Genomic DNA, 18,927 nt, shown 5'->3' on the forward strand with positions numbered 1-18,927 from the left:
GTATTTGCTGTGTCCCCCTTTGAAAAGGGAGAATTCGTGGTTGAGTACAGAGGAGATCTGATCAACAATGAAGAAAGTCAGAGACGACAAAGGATTTACCACGATGCTCTCCAAGTCTTCATGTTTGGTCTAATCTGGCACGGAAAGCAATGGAGGTCAGTAAACAAGTTTTCTTATGTTCGAAGTTCGTTCTCATGTATGTTAGGTAGCGTGCTGTCCTGCCGAGCTAACGTTAGCTAGCTATAAGCAACCTAAACTAGCTGGTTAGCTAGCTAAAGAAAATGGCAGTACACCTAATGTTAATTGCATAGCTAGCACCATGTTAACATCTAATACCGATCGATCGCTATATTGGTAGCTAACGTTAAGTATGCAAGTGTCTAACAATTCGAACTTGAGCTATTTTTTTTTAAGCTTTTATACAGCTCTCGGCTGTATAATCGACTATTTAGTAGGCACTGTTTCTGTAATGTTTGCCAGCGGATAAACGAGCAATTGTTCGTAACTTGCTGAAAGACTTCTCAAGGTAAGTTGCTATCTTAGCTTCGTCTTTACTGTAGACATCTTGAAATGAACTCGTTACCTAGGTAGCAGCTGTATACAGGTGTATACAGTATTTGTTAATCTTACAGTTCATAACTAGCTGTGTGCAGTTTTGCTGTAGCCAACTGAACTTGACCTGATAAGCAAGATTGCCGTGTTAGCCTATTTAGTTAACGCTAACAAAATAGCTATCTAATGTTATCTCACGTTTATCTAATTTAGTTGCTTAGGCATTATTAACTTAAGTTGGATAAATAGACTACTACAGCGCCTAATCTTACTAATCGATCAGACCAAGTCCAGTTTTCTAACGTTACTGCAAAACGGTAACGTTGCACAGCTAATAGCAAATGATTAACAACTGTAGCTGTACGTTTTATTTTTGCAAGTTATTAAAGGTACTCGCTAGCTAACGTTAATCGAGGAAGTTTATTAAAGAATGTTTTAAGTGAAAACGAATCTAAGATAGTTAATGCGAGGTTCGTTTTAGCAAGCTACGGATGATTTCTGATCGTTTATCAGATGGCTAGTATTAAATTACAGAAACGGTGCTTATTAAAATAACAAAAGCGAAGGTATAATCTATTTATTCTAGATCACAGATGGGATGGTGGTAATTGAAAGACATGATAATCTCGTTAATTTGGGGTTATGCTGAAATACGGCAAGGATACCTAGATTTACAGCTAGAATCGTATGCAAAGTATAAGCACTACCTCAACAAGCACAGTGGAGACGTGTAACATTATGAAAGGCGAGGAGGTTTTCCCCGAAAATATTCCACCTATGCTTTGTGTTTGTTACAAGTAATTTACGTCAGTGCCGTGAACCAGAGTTAAAGGGCTAATTTAAAAGGTAAGGCGAATGCATTAATTTAATGATTTGGTCTAGCGTGTTGGTGAGTTGCGTATATTTTATGTATATAACATATAGCATCCTAAAGTCTCAAACACTGAATTAATGATTTAGTATTAGTAATTACTTTAAAGCAATTAACAATTTATTGCCCTCTTTACTTCAGTTCACTCTTGTTAATGCATTTTTTCATCTGTTTGCAAAAATACAGCATTGATGCAGCGAGAGAGGATGACTCAATGGGAAGACTTGTTAATGATGATCATATCAACCCAAACTGCAAAATGAAACGAGTGATGGTGGAAGGAAAGCCCCATTTATGCCTCTTTGCGGTCAGAGACATACCACCTGGAGAAGAGGTCACATATAATTATGGAAATGGTGACTGGCCTTGGAGGAATGAGGTTAGAATGATATTTCACCATAGAAATAACCCCTCTAGCAATGACTGTGAGAAGATCAAAATTTGTGACAAATATTTGAGCAATGTGAATGATGGTGTCAGAGTGGATGTTACATTATGATCTGTATTCATGAAGGGGCTCAGTAGGAAATGGGTACTAAGTACTAGAAAATTAGGAGTGATCCAAATCCAAACTTTTGCAGTTCTACAAGTACAGGCTATTCAAAGATTTTTTTAAAATTAAGTAATTTGACCTGGACCAGTATTTGGGAGACCCTGTGAAGAAAAGATCTATCATAAATATCCCTGCAGTGTCAAGCACGGAGTCAAGTCCTCATGGTATCTGATGTGAAATTTTTAAATCCTCACAAGATACTCTTCTTTTAGGTGCATAAGAGCAGCAAAAGCTCAGAGGGAAGAGCAGGCGGAGGTTCTACTCCTGCGCTGCTGTTGGACGCTGAGTCTGTGATGGTAAGCTGCTCTTAATTTTTACTTGGACTCCATGTGTTAATGGTGTTCTGGTTAATTTAATTGGTTTAAAAGGCAACTTGCTGCTTTTTGTCATCGTTGTTGTCTTTGTCTGCTACACCGTCTACCAGTTGTCTATCCCTCTGACAGATCTGAAGACAGACCATTCTTTTGTTTGTTGATCAAACTATTGCTCCCAATCTACCACTCAATTTGTCTTTCATTTAATCTACCGTAAAACTTCCAGTAATCGCCTAAGTGCTTATTTACTTCAACAACCAAATGCACCAGGTGCTTATTAGAGACAGGCAGTTACTGGAGATAGCTTGGCTCTTTCAAGCCAGCTGAAGTTGGACTTTGCAGTTTTCTCAATACTTCAAACATGACCCTGTAGATGTAAAATGCCAAAATTGTCCTGTAGAAAACCATATTCCTCTTGGCATGCTTGTCAAAACCAAGGGCATCCATTGAGCGCAGAAGGTAACTTGTGTTCTGTTTCAAGGTGTTGGAGGAAGCCTACACTCCGTCTTGGGAGCGGACAGATGAAATGTCTATTGCACACAGTACTGAACACCTTTCACAGCAGGCATCTGCACACACCACTCAGGTGAGGAGTCAGTTTTGTACGATCACTTTTGCTGCACAGTGTGTCACAAGTCCCCACATGGTATTGTGGCAGAGCTGGGAAAGAACTGCAGTTTGAGAATGGAAGCGTGTCCCCACAATGTCTTGACCAGTGTCCAGAAGAGTTAAAGGGTTCCCCTCCCCCCACTCTGTCCCCACAATGTTTCTGACATGAAATGTTTAATCACACGCTCTTCCTGTGTGTATTGTTGCTGGTAGGGTTAATACAATCGATAGCTTGACTCTTTCAAGATTATTCTGGATGTACAGCGTAAATTCATTCCGCAAGTGAGAAAAGGAAAGCTGAAAAAGAAGCAACCACAGTGGATGAATGTCGCTACGGAACGGTTTGAAACAAAAAAGGAAATTATTTAGAAAATACAAGTTGGAGAGCTCAGATAGTAATAAGATTGAATACAGTAATATGTGAGCTCAAGTTAAAAAAAATAAGGGAAGCTAAAAGGTGTTTTGAAAGACAGATTGCACTAGATGCAAAGAGCAACTCTAAACATTTTTTTCAATATTATGGTCAAAAAAGGATAGTTAAGGATGAAATAAGAGGTATAAAAAATAAGGATGGGGTTATGGTTTACGATAACAAAGCTATTGCTGATACACTAAACAGTTACTTTGTGGAGAGCTTCACTAGTGAAGTGTTTTTGCATATGCCTTCAGGTGCAGTCAGTTCTCAGAGACTTATAGAGGAAATTGATTTAAATGATGCAGAAGTACTAGATAAACTTCAAAAACTTAAAACAAATAAGGCAGCAGGCCCTGATTGAATATATCCAAGAGTTCTCAGAGAACTAGCAGAGGTGGTTTACAAGCCTCTGACAGTTATTTTTAAGCAATCCCTTAAAACTGGAGAAATACCAGATGACAGGTACTACACTGCCATGTTTCCAATCTACAAGAAGGGAGACCGGACTGAACCAGGGAATTATAGGCCTGTCATCTTAACTGGTATCGCATGAAAATACTGGAATCCATCATTAGGGATAATTTGGAATTATTCCTGGAACGAAATGGTATTCTAAATGATAGCCAACATGGTTTTCGCAGAGGGAGGTCGTGCTTAACAAACCTCCTGGACTTCTTTGAGGAAGCTACAGCATGTCTGGACTCAAACCAAGCTTATGATACTATCTATTTGGACTTTGAAAAGGCATTTGACAAAGTTCCGCACGAGAGACTCATATTGAAAATGAAATCTGCAGGAATTACAGGAGCTATCACTGAGTGGGTTCGAAGTTGGTTGTCTAATAGAAAGCAGACTGTAACTGTGGGAGGAATTGTATCAGAGCAGGGTCCTGTACGAAGTGGAGTCCCGCAGGGATCGGTGTTGGGGCCTTTGCATCAAGATCATTTATGTATATAAGAAATAGCAGAGTTTAGTAGTAAAATAGTAAAATTTGCAGATGACACAAAACTAGGGGGTCTAGCCAACAGTACAGAATCAACTAAGGTAATACAGGAAGACCTAAACAGCATCCAAAAGTGGGCAGATACCTGGCAGGTGACATTCAATTTAGATAAATGTAAAGTCTTGCATGTGGGAAATGAGAACCTTAGACAAGACTACTTCATGGGTGGAAAAAAACTAGAATGTGCTCAATTTGAAAAGGACGTGGGAGTAATGGTTGACCCAAGCTTAACAGGATCTAGGCAGCGTGCTGTAGCAGTAAAAAAGGCCAACAGGATGCTGGGATATATAGCCAAAAGTATTGAGTATAAATCTAAAGAGGTTATATTGAAATTATACAATGCCTTAGTCAGACCGCACCTGGAATACTGTGTGCAGTTCTGGGCACCGCACTATAAAGATATCGAAGCTCTAGAAAAGGTTCAAAGAAGGGCAACTAAATTAGTTCCTGGCATGAAATATAAAAGCTACGAGGAAAGACTCCAAGTTACTGAACCTATTTAGACTAAGCGAGAGGAGGCTTAGGGGTGATTTAATTGAGGTATTTAAATTTATAAAAGGAATCAATAAGGTTAACTATAATAGATAGGGTGAGTTCACTCTGTAAAACAAGAGGACATAAATGGAAACTAGTTGAGAGTAAGTTCTGCACTGATATAAGGAAATATTATTTTACACAAAGTTTATCAATACATGGAATAGGTTGCCAGGTCATGTAGTTGAGGCAGAGACCCTTGCTGTGTTCAAGTCTAGACTTGATGCAGTTTTGGATACTCTTTAATTAAGAAATGGCGAGCCTAGTTGGGCCGAATGGCCTGTTCTCGTCATCATATGTTATGTTCTAATACAATCGATAGCTTGACTCTTTCAAGCCAGCCAAAGTTGGTATAGTAGTGAAAGCGCATACGTTTTAAATTTCCCATTGCTTTTAAAAAGAATCAGGGTATCTTCCATGTACTGTTCATTGTAAACTTACAAACTTCTCCATAGATGGTAAGCATTTTAATTTTAGGTTGTACAATGACTGCTGTTTACCTTGTTTTAGGTGCAGAAAAGCAGTGGAGTCAGCAGTGAAAGCTCAGAGGGAAGACCAAGCAGAGCCTCTACTCCTGCGCTGCTTTTGGACGCTGAGTCTGTGATGGTAAGCTGCTCTTAATTTTTACTTGGACTCCATGTGTTAATGGTGTTCTGGTTAATTTAATTGGTTTAAAAGGCAACTTGCTGCTTTTTGTCATCGTTGTTGTCTTTGTCTGCTACACCGTCTACCAGTTGTCTATCCCTCTGACAGATCTGAAGACAGACCATTCTTTTGTTTGTTGATCAAACTATTGCTCCCAATCTACCACTCAATTTGTCTTTCATTTAATCTACCGTAAAACTTCCAGTAATCGCCTAAGTGCTTATTTACTTCAACAACCAAATGCACCAGGTGCTTATTAGAGACAGGCAGTTACTGGAGATAGCTTGGCTCTTTCAAGCCAGCTGAAGTTGGACTTTGCAGTTTTCTCAATACTTCAAACATGACCCTGTAGATGTAAAATGCCAAAATTGTCCTGTAGAAAACCATATTCCTCTTGGCATGCTTGTCAAAACCAAGGGCATCCATTGAGCGCAGAAGGTAACTTGTGTTCTGTTTCAAGGTGTTGGAGGAAGCCTACACTCCGTCTTGGGAGCGGACAGATGAAATGTCTATTGCACACAGTACTGAACACCTTTCACAGCAGGCATCTGCACACACCACTCAGGTGAGGAGTCAGTTTTGTACGATCACTTTTGCTGCATAGTGTGTCACAAGTCCCCACATGGTATTGTGGCAGAGCTGGGAAAGAACTGCAGTTTGAGAATGGAAGCGTGTCCCCACAATGTCTTGACCAGTGTCCAGAAGAGTTAAAGGGTTCCCCTCCCCCCACTCTGTCCCCACAATGTTTCTGACATGAAATGTTTAATCACACGCTCTTCCTGTGTGTATTGTTGCTGGTAGGGTTAATACAATCGATAGCTTGACTCTTTCAAGATTATTCTGGATGTACAGCGTAAATTCATTCCGCAAGTGAGAAAAGGAAAGCTGAAAAAGAAGCAACCACAGTGGATGAATGTCGCTACGGAACGGTTTGAAACAAAAAAGGAAATTATTTAGAAAATACAAGTTGGAGAGCTCAGATAGTAATAAGATTGAATACAGTAATATGTGAGCTCAAGTTAAAAAAAATAAGGGAAGCTAAAAGGTGTTTTGAAAGACAGATTGCACTAGATGCAAAGAGCAACTCTAAACATTTTTTTCAATATTATGGTCAAAAAAGGATAGTTAAGGATGAAATAAGAGGTATAAAAAATAAGGATGGGGTTATGGTTTACGATAACAAAGCTATTGCTGATACACTAAACAGTTACTTTGTGGAGAGCTTCACTAGTGAAGTGTTTTTGCATATGCCTTCAGGTGCAGTCAGTTCTCAGAGACTTATAGAGGAAATTGATTTAAATGATGCAGAAGTACTAGATAAACTTCAAAAACTTAAAACAAATAAGGCAGCAGGCCCTGATTGAATATATCCAAGAGTTCTCAGAGAACTAGCAGAGGTGGTTTACAAGCCTCTGACAGTTATTTTTAAGCAATCCCTTAAAACTGGAGAAATACCAGATGACAGGTACTACACTGCCATGTTTCCAATCTACAAGAAGGGAGACCGGACTGAACCAGGGAATTATAGGCCTGTCATCTTAACTGGTATCGCATGAAAATACTGGAATCCATCATTAGGGATAATTTGGAATTATTCCTGGAACGAAATGGTATTCTAAATGATAGCCAACATGGTTTTCGCAGAGGGAGGTCGTGCTTAACAAACCTCCTGGACTTCTTTGAGGAAGCTACAGCATGTCTGGACTCAAACCAAGCTTATGATACTATCTATTTGGACTTTGAAAAGGCATTTGACAAAGTTCCGCACGAGAGACTCATATTGAAAATGAAATCTGCAGGAATTACAGGAGCTATCACTGAGTGGGTTCGAAGTTGGTTGTCTAATAGAAAGCAGACTGTAACTGTGGGAGGAATTGTATCAGAGCAGGGTCCTGTACGAAGTGGAGTCCCGCAGGGATCGGTGTTGGGGCCTTTGCATCAAGATCATTTATGTATATAAGAAATAGCAGAGTTTAGTAGTAAAATAGTAAAATTTGCAGATGACACAAAACTAGGGGGTCTAGCCAACAGTACAGAATCAACTAAGGTAATACAGGAAGACCTAAACAGCATCCAAAAGTGGGCAGATACCTGGCAGGTGACATTCAATTTAGATAAATGTAAAGTCTTGCATGTGGGAAATGAGAACCTTAGACAAGACTACTTCATGGGTGGAAAAAAAACTAGAATGTGCTCAATTTGAAAAGGACGTGGGAGTAATGGTTGACCCAAGCTTAACAGGATCTAGGCAGCGTGCTGTAGCAGTAAAAAAGGCCAACAGGATGCTGGGATATATAGCCAAAAGTATTGAGTATAAATCTAAAGAGGTTATATTGAAATTATACAATGCCTTAGTCAGACCGCACCTGGAATACTGTGTGCAGTTCTGGGCACCGCACTATAAAGATATCGAAGCTCTAGAAAAGGTTCAAAGAAGGGCAACTAAATTAGTTCCTGGCATGAAATATAAAAGCTACGAGGAAAGACTCCAAGTTACTGAACCTATTTAGACTAAGCGAGAGGAGGCTTAGGGGTGATTTAATTGAGGTATTTAAATTTATAAAAGGAATCAATAAGGTTAACTATAATAGATAGGGTGAGTTCACTCTGTAAAACAAGAGGACATAAATGGAAACTAGTTGAGAGTAAGTTCTGCACTGATATAAGGAAATATTATTTTACACAAAGTTTATCAATACATGGAATAGGTTGCCAGGTCATGTAGTTGAGGCAGAGACCCTTGCTGTGTTCAAGTCTAGACTTGATGCAGTTTTGGATACTCTTTAATTAAGAAATGGCGAGCCTAGTTGGGCCGAATGGCCTGTTCTCGTCATCATATGTTATGTTCTAATACAATCGATAGCTTGACTCTTTCAAGCCAGCCAAAGTTGGTATAGTAGTGAAAGCGCATACGTTTTAAATTTCCCATTGCTTTTAAAAAGAATCAGGGTATCTTCCATGTACTGTTCATTGTAAACTTACAAACTTCTCCATAGATGGTAAGCATTTTAATTTTAGGTTGTACAATGACTGCTGTTTACCTTGTTTTAGGTGCAGAAAAGCAGTGGAGTCAGCAGTGAAAGCTCAGAGGGAAGACCAAGCAGAGCCTCTACTCCTGCGCTGCTTTTGGACGCTGAGTCTGTGATGGTAAGCTGCTCTTAATTTTTACTTGGACTCCATGTGTTAATGGTGTTCTGGTTAATTTAATTGGTTTAAAAGGCAACTTGCTGCTTTTTGTCATCGTTGTTGTCTTTGTCTGCTACACCGTCTACCAGTTGTCTATCCCTCTGACAGATCTGAAGACAGACCATTCTTTTGTTTGTTGATCAAACTATTGCTCCCAATCTACCACTCAATTTGTCTTTCATTTAATCTACCGTAAAACTTCCAGTAATCGCCTAAGTGCTTATTTACTTCAACAACCAAATGCACCAGGTGCTTATTAGAGACAGGCAGTTACTGGAGATAGCTTGGCTCTTTCAAGCCAGCTGAAGTTGGACTTTGCAGTTTTCTCAATACTTCAAACATGACCCTGTAGATGTAAAATGCCAAAATTGTCCTGTAGAAAACCATATTCCTCTTGGCATGCTTGTCAAAACCAAGGGCATCCATTGAGCGCAGAAGGTAACTTGTGTTCTGTTTCAAGGTGTTGGAGGAAGCCTACACTCCGTCTTGGGAGCGGACAGATGAAATGTCTATTGCACACAGTACTGAACACCTTTCACAGCAGGCATCTGCACACACCACTCAGGTGAGGAGTCAGTTTTGTACGATCACTTTTGCTGCATAGTGTGTCACAAGTCCCCACATGGTATTGTGGCAGAGCTGGGAAAGAACTGCAGTTTGAAAATGGAAGCGTGTCCCCCACTTAGGTGGAGTCACTTTTTTTTGATCAGTTTGTCCCCATGCCGTATTGTGGAGTATTACAGACACCTCCAGGTATCTTACTCTTGTAATCTAGCCCCTTTTATATCGGTGCTGTCTGTTGCACCCAGTCGCACACAAAATTTTCAAAATTCGTTTGGACACAATCGAATGCCCCATCCCCAGCTTGTTGTAGTATAGTTAAAATCTATGCTACGATGATGAAACCAGTGTTTTTCATTACATTTATGGTCTACAGTTTGGTGAACTGAATGACATTTTACCTTGGATTGCTCTTTACTGACTGATTGGAACTTTTTGTAGGTGCAAGAAAACAGGATTTCAGTCTCTGATTCACTTAGCTTTGAAAAGGAAGAAAGAGTGCGTTCTACCGTTCCAAAATTACTTGGAACTGAAAGTGTCATTGTAAGTTACATTTTCATAATTTCATATAATATAATTGCTGATTCTATTTCAGATTAGTTATTAAATACTTGTTGTTTGTGTTTGTATAGCATGATGAGACCATACTTGCTGTCCGTGATGACCGCTCCATCAGTAGCATTGAAAACAGTGAGGATGAATATGTACCCGACTCTGCAGATGAGAGTAGTTCAGATGACAGTACCTGCACCCATGAGAGATCACGTAAGGAAAAAAAAGCACTTAAGAAAAACAGATTTAACAAAGTCATGGAAAAGTCCCGTTTCCCTGATCTTGTCAGTGAGAGCAGCAGTGCTAAAGAATCCCAAAAATCTGAAGTACCTGACGAATGCAAATTGCTTTCTGTCCCAACAGTTTCTAAAACACCAAATGGTAATCGAGTGTATAAGAAACAGTATTGTGTGTTCTGCAGTAAGTCTTTATTAAAAATAGCCAGGCATCTGGAACAAGTCCATAGCAATCAACCTGAAGTTGCAAAAGCTCTACTGTTTCCAAAAGGGTCAAGAGAGAGGAAGATTCAGCTAGAACGTCTCAGAAACCAAGGAAATTTTTTACATAATGTTAATGTTTTGCACAGTGGAAGTGGAGAACTTGTTCCGTACAGGAAACCCCGCAACAAATCAGATTCCACAGACTTCATGCATTGCAGCAGTTGTCAAGGCTACTTCTCAAGAAAGTTTTTGTGGCGTCACATTAAACGATGTAGACTAAAACCACACAAAAATTCCACACCCACTCCAGGAAGGAACAGAGTACAGTCCATGTGTGCTTTTTCAGGTCCTGTGCCTCATGGTGTTGGCTCTGGACTGTGGAAGCTGTTGAGTGTCATGACTCAAGATGAGGTCCTACAGGCAATTAAAACTGACACTTACATTATGAAGTTGGGAGAGCATTTTTACAATAAGGTGGGCTCAGATACTAGCAAACATGAGTATATCCGTCAGAAACTGAGAGAAGTTGGAAGATTGCTGCTCCAAGCCAGGAAACATACTCCATTGTGCAAAATGGAAGATTTTATTGACCCATCAAACTTCATGCACATTGTAACTGCTGTTAAGATGGTTAGTGGTTATGATGAGGATAAATGCACATTCCAGACTCCATCCCTTGCAATGAAGCTTGGCCATAGTTTACAGAAGATTGCCAGCCTAGTGGCATTTCAGGCAATGATTGATGGTGACAGTGGGAAGGCAGAAAAAACACGCAACTTCAAAGAGATGTACCAATCAAGGTGGAGTGAACTTGTATCAGCAAATGCACTCAAAACTCTGCGAGAGGAAAAATGGAATGTCCCTCAGGTTCTTCCCTTCACCGAAGATGTGAAAAAGATCCATTTATATTTAGACAAAAAACAAGAACAACACTATCTCAGCCTATCAACAGAGGCGTCTTCTAAGAACTGGACAGCTCTTGCAAAGGTTCTCCTCACGCAGATCATTCTTTTTAATCGAAGACGAGAGGGTGAAGTTTCAAAGATGCTCCTGTCTTCATTTGTTTCAAAAGTGACGGAGGGTCTGCATGAAGATATTGCTTTGGCACTTTCAGAGCTTGAAAAACAACTGTGCCATTACTTCACTCGAATTGAAATAAGAGGAAAGAGAGGGAGGAAAGTCCCAATCCTTTTAACTCCAGCAATGCAGAAAGGAATGGAGCTTCTCAAACAAAAAAGGGAAGCTTGTGAAGTCCCTCCAGAAAACGTCTACATGTTTGCAAGGCCAAATGCACTGTCACACTATAGAGGATCTGACTGTCTCCGGGTGTTTGCAAAGGAATGTGGAGCAAAAAATCCCAAAGCATTGTCATCGACAAAGCTTCGCAAACATGTTGCAACGCTTTCAAAGGTTCTTAATTTAAATGACACCGAACTGGATCAGTTAGCTGACTTTTTAGGGCATGATATAAGAGTACACAGAGAATACTATCGACTTCCAGAAGGTACACTTCAGCTAGCTAAAATAAGTAAAATATTGATGGCTCTAGAGACAGGAAGGCTTGGAGAATTCAAAGGAAAGAACCTGGAGGATATTGACATTGATCCTCATGGTAATTTAAATTTCATTACAGTAATAAAAGTAATGAGGCAGATTGATGACTTAAAATATTAACAAATTTTAATTATGTTTTAAAGAAAAACTTCACGTTCATGATTATGGTTCAGGAAGTGAGGGTGAGTCAGGTGAAGAGCGAGCGGAAGAGGAAGGTGAACGTTTCCCACACTATAACTACATTCAAAGACTGAACACTTCAAAATTAAAATTTCACTTTAAATGTCTTGTTTTTGTGATTTCAAAATGTTAATGTTTTTATCTTGTTAAAAGCAGAATGCAGACCCCCACCACAGCAAGACTCAGCCGTAATCAATGTGTCCTCCCTTCCTGAAGGTAAAAAAAAACCCACATGTATTCAACTTCTGTGCGCAGGTGCCAGACAGACAAAAATCATCCATAAAAGGTGTAGAATAGTGTGTATGGTGGCTATAATGCTCCCATAAAGATGCTTATTTTCAAAGGTGATGATTATCCGTTGTAAACCTGTACACACACATTTGATCACATAAATTGTGTTTGGTATAGAGTAGGACATATGTCGGACTTTTGTAAGATTTGCCAATTACATGGTGGTTAAATATGTGGCACTTAAGTGAAGTTCTATTTGACATGAATTCATCTTTTGTTTCACCACTGGGTATATCTTAAATTTTTTCAAGCATACAAAAGCTTTATTTTTCCTTTATATTTCACTTTAAATGTCTAATTTTTGTGGTTTACGAGCGTTAGTTTTTATTTTGTTAAAAGCAGAATGTGGACCCCGACCACAGCAAGACTCAGCTGTAACCAGTGTGTCCTCCAGTTCTGAAGGTAAAAAGATAAAGCACTTTTCCAACTACTGTGCACAGGTGCCAGACAGACAAAAATCAACCATGAAAGATATAGTGTACAGTGGAGAAAATAATTATTTGATCCCCTGCTGATTTTGTAAGTTTGCCCACTTATAAAGAAATGAACGGTCTCTAATTTTTGTGGTAGGTTTATTTTAATGGACAGAGGTATAATATAAACAAAGAACCCAGAAAAAACACATTATATAAAGGTTATAAATTGATTAGCATTTGATCGAGTGAAATAAGTATTTGATCCCCTACCACCCAGCCAGAATTCTGGCTCCCACAGATTGGTTATGTGCCCATATGGCGCACAGATTAGTCCTGTCACTTTAAGAAACTACTCCTAATCTCAACTCTTTATGTGTATAAAACACACCTGTCCATAGAATCAATTTCTTCCATTGCAATCTCTCCACCACCATGGGTAAGACCAAATTGAAATTGATTGAAATCCTGCAGTGCCCGCAAGGTCCCCCTGCTCAAGAAGGCACATGTACAGGCCCGTCTGAAGTTTGCCAGTGAACATCTAAATGATTCAGAGAAGGCTTGGGAGAAAGTGCTGTGGTCAGATGAGACCAAAATCGAGCTCTTTGGCATCAACTCGACTCGCCGTGTTTAGAGGAAGAGAAATGCTGAGTATGATGAGTATATCACCAAACCTGGTGACCAACTACAAGAAACGTCTTATCGCTGTGCTTGCCAACAAGGGTTTCTCCACCAAGTACTAAGTTATGTTTTGCTTGGGTATCAAATACTTATTTCACTCAATGACATGTAAATCAATTTGTAACTTTTATGTAATGTGTTTTTTTTCTGGCTTTTTGGTTGATATTCTGTCTCTCTCCATTAATATGAACCTACCGTACAAATTAGAGAACGTTCATTTCTTTAAGTGAGCAAACTTACAAAATCGGCAGGGGATCAAATAATTATTTTCCCCACTGTATATGGTGGCTATAATGCTCCCATAAAGATGCTTATTTTTAAAGGTGATGATTTTTCCAAAGTAAGCCTGTCCACAAACACATTTGATCATGTAGATTGTTTGGTGTAGAGCAGGAGATGACACATCTGATTTTGTAAGATTTGCCAGTTACAGGGTGGTTAAATGTGTGGCACTTAACCCTTTTAACCCTATCATCTTTCCATAGCCATATACTATTCTTATTCAGAACTAATTTGTCTAAATGAAAATTATCATTGGTCATGGTCCTGGTCCTGTCATGAGAAATTTGATATGCCCTTGGATTTTCTAGGAGGTGAAATTGTTCTAGTTTGTTGAAGAAAAAATGTTTTCTAAAACATACATTCAAAAATATGTCTTAGTTTAGGTATCATCAGATTTCGCTAGTGGTTGCATACAAAACACAGATACCGGAATTTGTTAGTTAACCAGTGTTCTTCCTGCAAGGTAACTGTTCCATTCTGCATAATTGTATACTACTCATCTCTACTATGATGTATGCTACATCTACTTGGTAGTACGTGCTTCCAGGCATACTAGAATATGCAGTGCTTATTGAGCTCCTCACACACTGCCCATACAAACACCAACAACAAGCGGTGTTGCATCAGTGCGCCGGCCGTCTCTTGTTTGGTGTCTGTGGGTTAATATTTTTGAGTTTGACATATTTAATCAGCGTTTGCTGGAGTTGTGGAAAGTTCTACTGATGCGATCTGATCTGTATGTTTTGGCTGTTGCCATATGGTTTGCCATTCTTTCTGCAATGGCCTAATATAACCAGATAAGTCAGCCGAGGACCAAATTCTCATTTGCCTGGGACATCAAAGTGGGCAGGGAAGGAAGGGATTGTGTGGCCAATCAAATGTTTGTGTATGGTCAGGTGGCTAAATGTAGAGTGCCAGTTTGGGCCAGGAAACCTGGGTTAATACTTTCAATAAATGCCATTGGGAACTTTAATGACCACAGTTAGACTTTCTACAGTGCAGCTGTTGGACATTATACATTCACATTACAAAAAAGGGGTATATCTTTGCATAACATTATGAATAACCTTCTTGCTAGTGTGTGCATAAGCCCCCCCTCCCCTGAGTAGTTTTAGTCAATCTGGTTCTAAGGGTTAAGTGAAGTTCAATCTGTCTGTCTGTACATACTGTGATTCACTTACGTTACCTGATATTAATTCGTCTTCTGTGTCCCCACTGATTAGTTCTACACCATTATTGTGTGAATCGCATGACCTTTTATTTTGTTGGCCTCATCCTGCTGATGACCGCTTACCTGCTTAGCAGAGATGTTTTTCTTTATAATATCCTTTGGGATCAAAACGTTAATCTTGGTGGTGAAAGTTTAAAAAAAAAAAAAAAAAAAACTTCATGGGAGCATTATAGTGATGCATAGTCTGTCTTTTATATATTGTCAAGCATATGAACCTTTCTTTGCAAATCCAGCTTAACTGTAAAAAGTAATAGTCTTTTTTGTTTGTTTTCCCTCAAATATTTATATACATTTAGGACGAAAGGCGGTGAAAAAGAAAAAATGGGAAGACACTGAGGTTAAAGCAGTTGAAAAACACCTGGGAAAGTTCATTAGAACTCAAAAAGTGCCAGGAAAGTGGGACTGTGAGGCGTGCATCTGTGTGGAGCCCCATGCTCTGAGAGACAGAGACTGGTTCTCGGTTAAGTTTTTTGTAAAGAACCGGATCGCTGCTCTAAAGAGGAAACTTTAAACTGTTATTACAGTATTTCTTTAAATGTTGTTCTGTTAAATTTGTTGAATTACTAATTTTCAAAATGTCATGCAGAACCTTTGTGTAGGCTTGGCATGCTCATTCAGACAACTACCTCATTTTGATTAAAAAAAGAATAACTCATTCACTCTTTATTTGATCAACTGTGGATCAATGTACAGAGACAGACTGGTTCTCAGTTTTTCATAAAGAACCGGATCACTGCAATTTTTTTTTCAGCTGTTATTACAGTATTTCTTTAAGTGTTCTTTTAAATTTGTGGAACTACTCATTGTCAAAATGTCATGCAGAACCTTTGAACGAGCTTGCTGAAAGTCTACACCTACCTTATTTTGGTAAATACAGCATGTGTTGACGACTTGGGCTGCTGATGAATTTGTACAATGGTGTGCATCCATACAGTGTTTAAAAATTCAATTAAACTAAATTTAATTTATACCAATTTGTTGTTCTAAATTTGTCCCCACGTAGTAAGCATGTCCTTACAATATAAACAAACCTGAAAAATGTGTGTGTGTGTTTACGAGTCCTTACGTTGTACCTGTACGTACAATATAATCAAAACCTGAAAAATATGTGTGTGTGTTTACGAGTCCTTACGTTGTTCCTGTACCTACAATATAATCAAAACCTGAAAAATATGTGTGTGTGTTTACGAGTCCTTACGTTGTACCTGTACCTACAATATAATCAAAACCTGAAAAATATGTGTGTGAATATTAGTCCTCACATTACACCTGTACCAGAAAAGGACCCCACAAGGCTGTAAAATGTCACATTGCTTATTTTACATTTTTTTACAAATTTGAAGTGACTACTGTTTTTATAATCTTAGATGTAGCATCTCTACAAGGTTGTTTTGTTCCTAAACCTTCAGGAAAGGTGTGTCCCCACAAGGCAGCTTCCAACGGGTGGTCCCCAGTATACACTTAGACAAGTATGCGTGTGTGTGTGTGTGTGTGTGTGTGTGTGTGTGTACTGTGTGCATGTGTTTCTCTTTGTGTGTGGACTGTATGCATGCATTTTTCCTGGGTTTGTGCGTGTGCATGTGTGTTCGCTTGTGACGTGTGCTTGTATTTCTGTGTTTTTGTGTGCATGTAGGTGTGTGTGCATTCATGCTATGTGTGTGTATATCTCTGGGTTTGTGTTTGGGGCTGTGTGAGTTGTGGGATTTGTGGGGTTAGGATTGGGGGGTGGGCAAACTGATCTTTGATCAGTGGTCGATTGCAGTCAGTCCCTGGAGCCATCAGAGAGAGGAGGGTTAGGGTTAGGGTTAGAGAGAAGGGAGGGGTGCAGCTCTGCGATCAGACCCTCACACATCCACAGAGGGGCTCAGACCCCTGCACCACACCGCACCTGTTCTCTCCACACTTTCAGACAGAGCCCGCTGCTCTTCCTGGGTCTCGTGGAGTTTAGGCAAAACATCCAGGTCCTCCGAGGATTGCACGGACTGTGAAGAATGCGGGAGGGAGGCATTCTCTGCACGACCGCCTGCCCTTAGCCGGCAGTGCTCAAAATGCGACGGAATTATTCAAATATGATTGGCACCTGCCTCGCGGTGTCACCACCTGAGAAGGCGGCCAGCCCAGTGCTGGTGTTTTGATACTATTTCATTTCATTTGGCACAACTTTCATTTTGCTTCAGATGTAGCTGTGTTGTGCCACTTAGCTCTTATCACCTTATATATTTACATAGTGTTTGCTCGTACAGATACACATAGCATCCATGCATATAGATATATGTAGTGATTGCTCACATAGACAGATATGCATAGTGATTGCTCTCATAGATAAGCATATCTTTCACTCATATAGATGCATGCAGTGTTTGAGTCACTCCTGTCCTGCACTGAGCTGCAGTGTGTGTGTCACTCCATTGCTGTAACACTGTCTGTCTGTCTCTTTGTCTCAGCGTATGGCTGTCTTGCTGCCCGACTGCATCGGCGAGCTGCTGGGGGGGTCGCTACCGCTAAAATTGCCTGCAGGGAGGCCATCAGTCACGATTTCGGTTTCGGCTCCCACTTGTGTGGCTTGATCTCCGCCTGTCCTGTTCACACAGGTAAAGGCTCTGAGGAAACTCCGCCCACCCTCAAACTGCAGAGAGAGAGGGAGACGGGGGGGGGGGGGGGGGGGGGGGGCGAGAATTTCTTCTGAAGTCAGGGTGAGGAGCATGAGCCAGGCTCGATGCACAGCAGGAAGAACAGGAACATGTCAGATTTCCTCATAAGCAGGAACAAGTGGTAACAATAAACAAGTTTCCCCTCTTTCCCATGTCTCTGCCATCACTGGGAAAGAAGGCAAAGGCACCAGCGGATACCCAGGTGTGATGGCACAGGAACAGGGGAAGGCAGGGGGGTCAGCAGGGGTTACCTGAAGGAACAGAAGCATGTAAACAGAGAATGCATATAAATAATATAATATAATAATATAATGCTTATAATGCTTTTATGCTTAAAAAGGGAAAACGCTGCAAATGAGCGTGGCAGCTCACGTTTGCCAACACAAAAAGTGACTCTTAAAAAGTGTCAGATGTTTGTAAAGGAGAGGCAAATCAGACCACCCCAGCTCTTAAATGCACCCATGATCCAGAGTGAATCCTTCAGCGTATGCCATTTAGGGTCTTTGACTAGTCAATGACAATGAATCTGCATGAAGAAACTTAAAATCTGTGAACATGACACAAAATAAAGATTCAAAGGGTGGCCAATCTGCCCCAGAGTGTGACCCGAAATTTACCAGCGTCACTGTCAGAGTACCTCAGTGAGAATGTTTTAAAAACGTTAAAACGTGAATAATCTGCTTCGTAAATTGTTATAAATTACTGTCTGTCAAATAACTAACGGCAACAGAGACAGAAATATAGTTTGCTGTTCTCAGAAATGTCACATATTGTATTATTCAAACATGAGTACATTTGTATGTGACATCCATTTTATTTTACAAATGATATGTGTGCGCGTGTGTGTGTGTACTTTGCAGTTAACATGGTGTTATACTTCTGGGTCAAGAACTTCTCGTGTTTGTCTATGTCGCAAATCACTTTGCGCATCTCAGAGGATCCAGCAGAATTAATCCATTCAATAATGTTTTCCCTTCACGCGAACCTCGGATGCCACGCGTGCATCGCCACAGGTTGACCTCCTCTGGTCTGGTATCAGTACTCAAGAAGAACAGACGTCTCCCCCGGGACACACACACACACACACACACACACACACACACACACACACACACGCTCACACACACACACACACACACACACACACGCACACACACACACACACACACGCACACACACACACACACACACTCACACACGCTCACACACACACACACACACACACACGCACACACACACGCACACACACACGGGTGACGGCGCTTGTTGTGGCACGCTCCGCTACACCGCTGCGGGCGCTCGCGGTAAGTTCCGCGTTGCATTCTGCAGCCGCGTGCCAGGAGCAAAACAAAAACAGTGGCGCGAGCAGCGAAACTCGATAGCAAAAGTAACTGTCTGCGCAGATCCGG

At 40.3% G+C, this 18,927-nt stretch overlaps 1 protein-coding gene across 1 annotated transcript; it reads left to right on the forward strand.

The window, feature by feature from the left end:
• Positions 1-1,512: 1,512 nt before the first annotated feature.
• On the forward strand, positions 1,513-16,855 carry LOC118794489. Its single transcript, XM_036552751.1, has 12 exons — positions 1,513-1,802; positions 2,189-2,272; positions 2,772-2,876; positions 5,362-5,457; positions 5,957-6,061; positions 8,548-8,643; positions 9,143-9,247; positions 9,685-9,786; positions 9,876-10,008; positions 12,123-12,185; positions 12,603-12,738; positions 16,777-16,855. The coding sequence occupies exons 1-12, from the start codon at positions 1,578-1,580 to the stop codon at positions 16,853-16,855; spliced, it is 1,329 nt and encodes a 442-aa protein (XP_036408644.1). The 5' UTR covers positions 1,513-1,577.
• Positions 16,856-18,927: the final 2,072 nt, after the last annotated feature.

The sequence above is a fragment of the Megalops cyprinoides genome, chromosome 19 (assembly GCF_013368585.1).
Source record: "Megalops cyprinoides isolate fMegCyp1 chromosome 19, fMegCyp1.pri, whole genome shotgun sequence".
NCBI lineage: Eukaryota > Metazoa > Chordata > Actinopteri > Elopiformes > Megalopidae > Megalops > Megalops cyprinoides.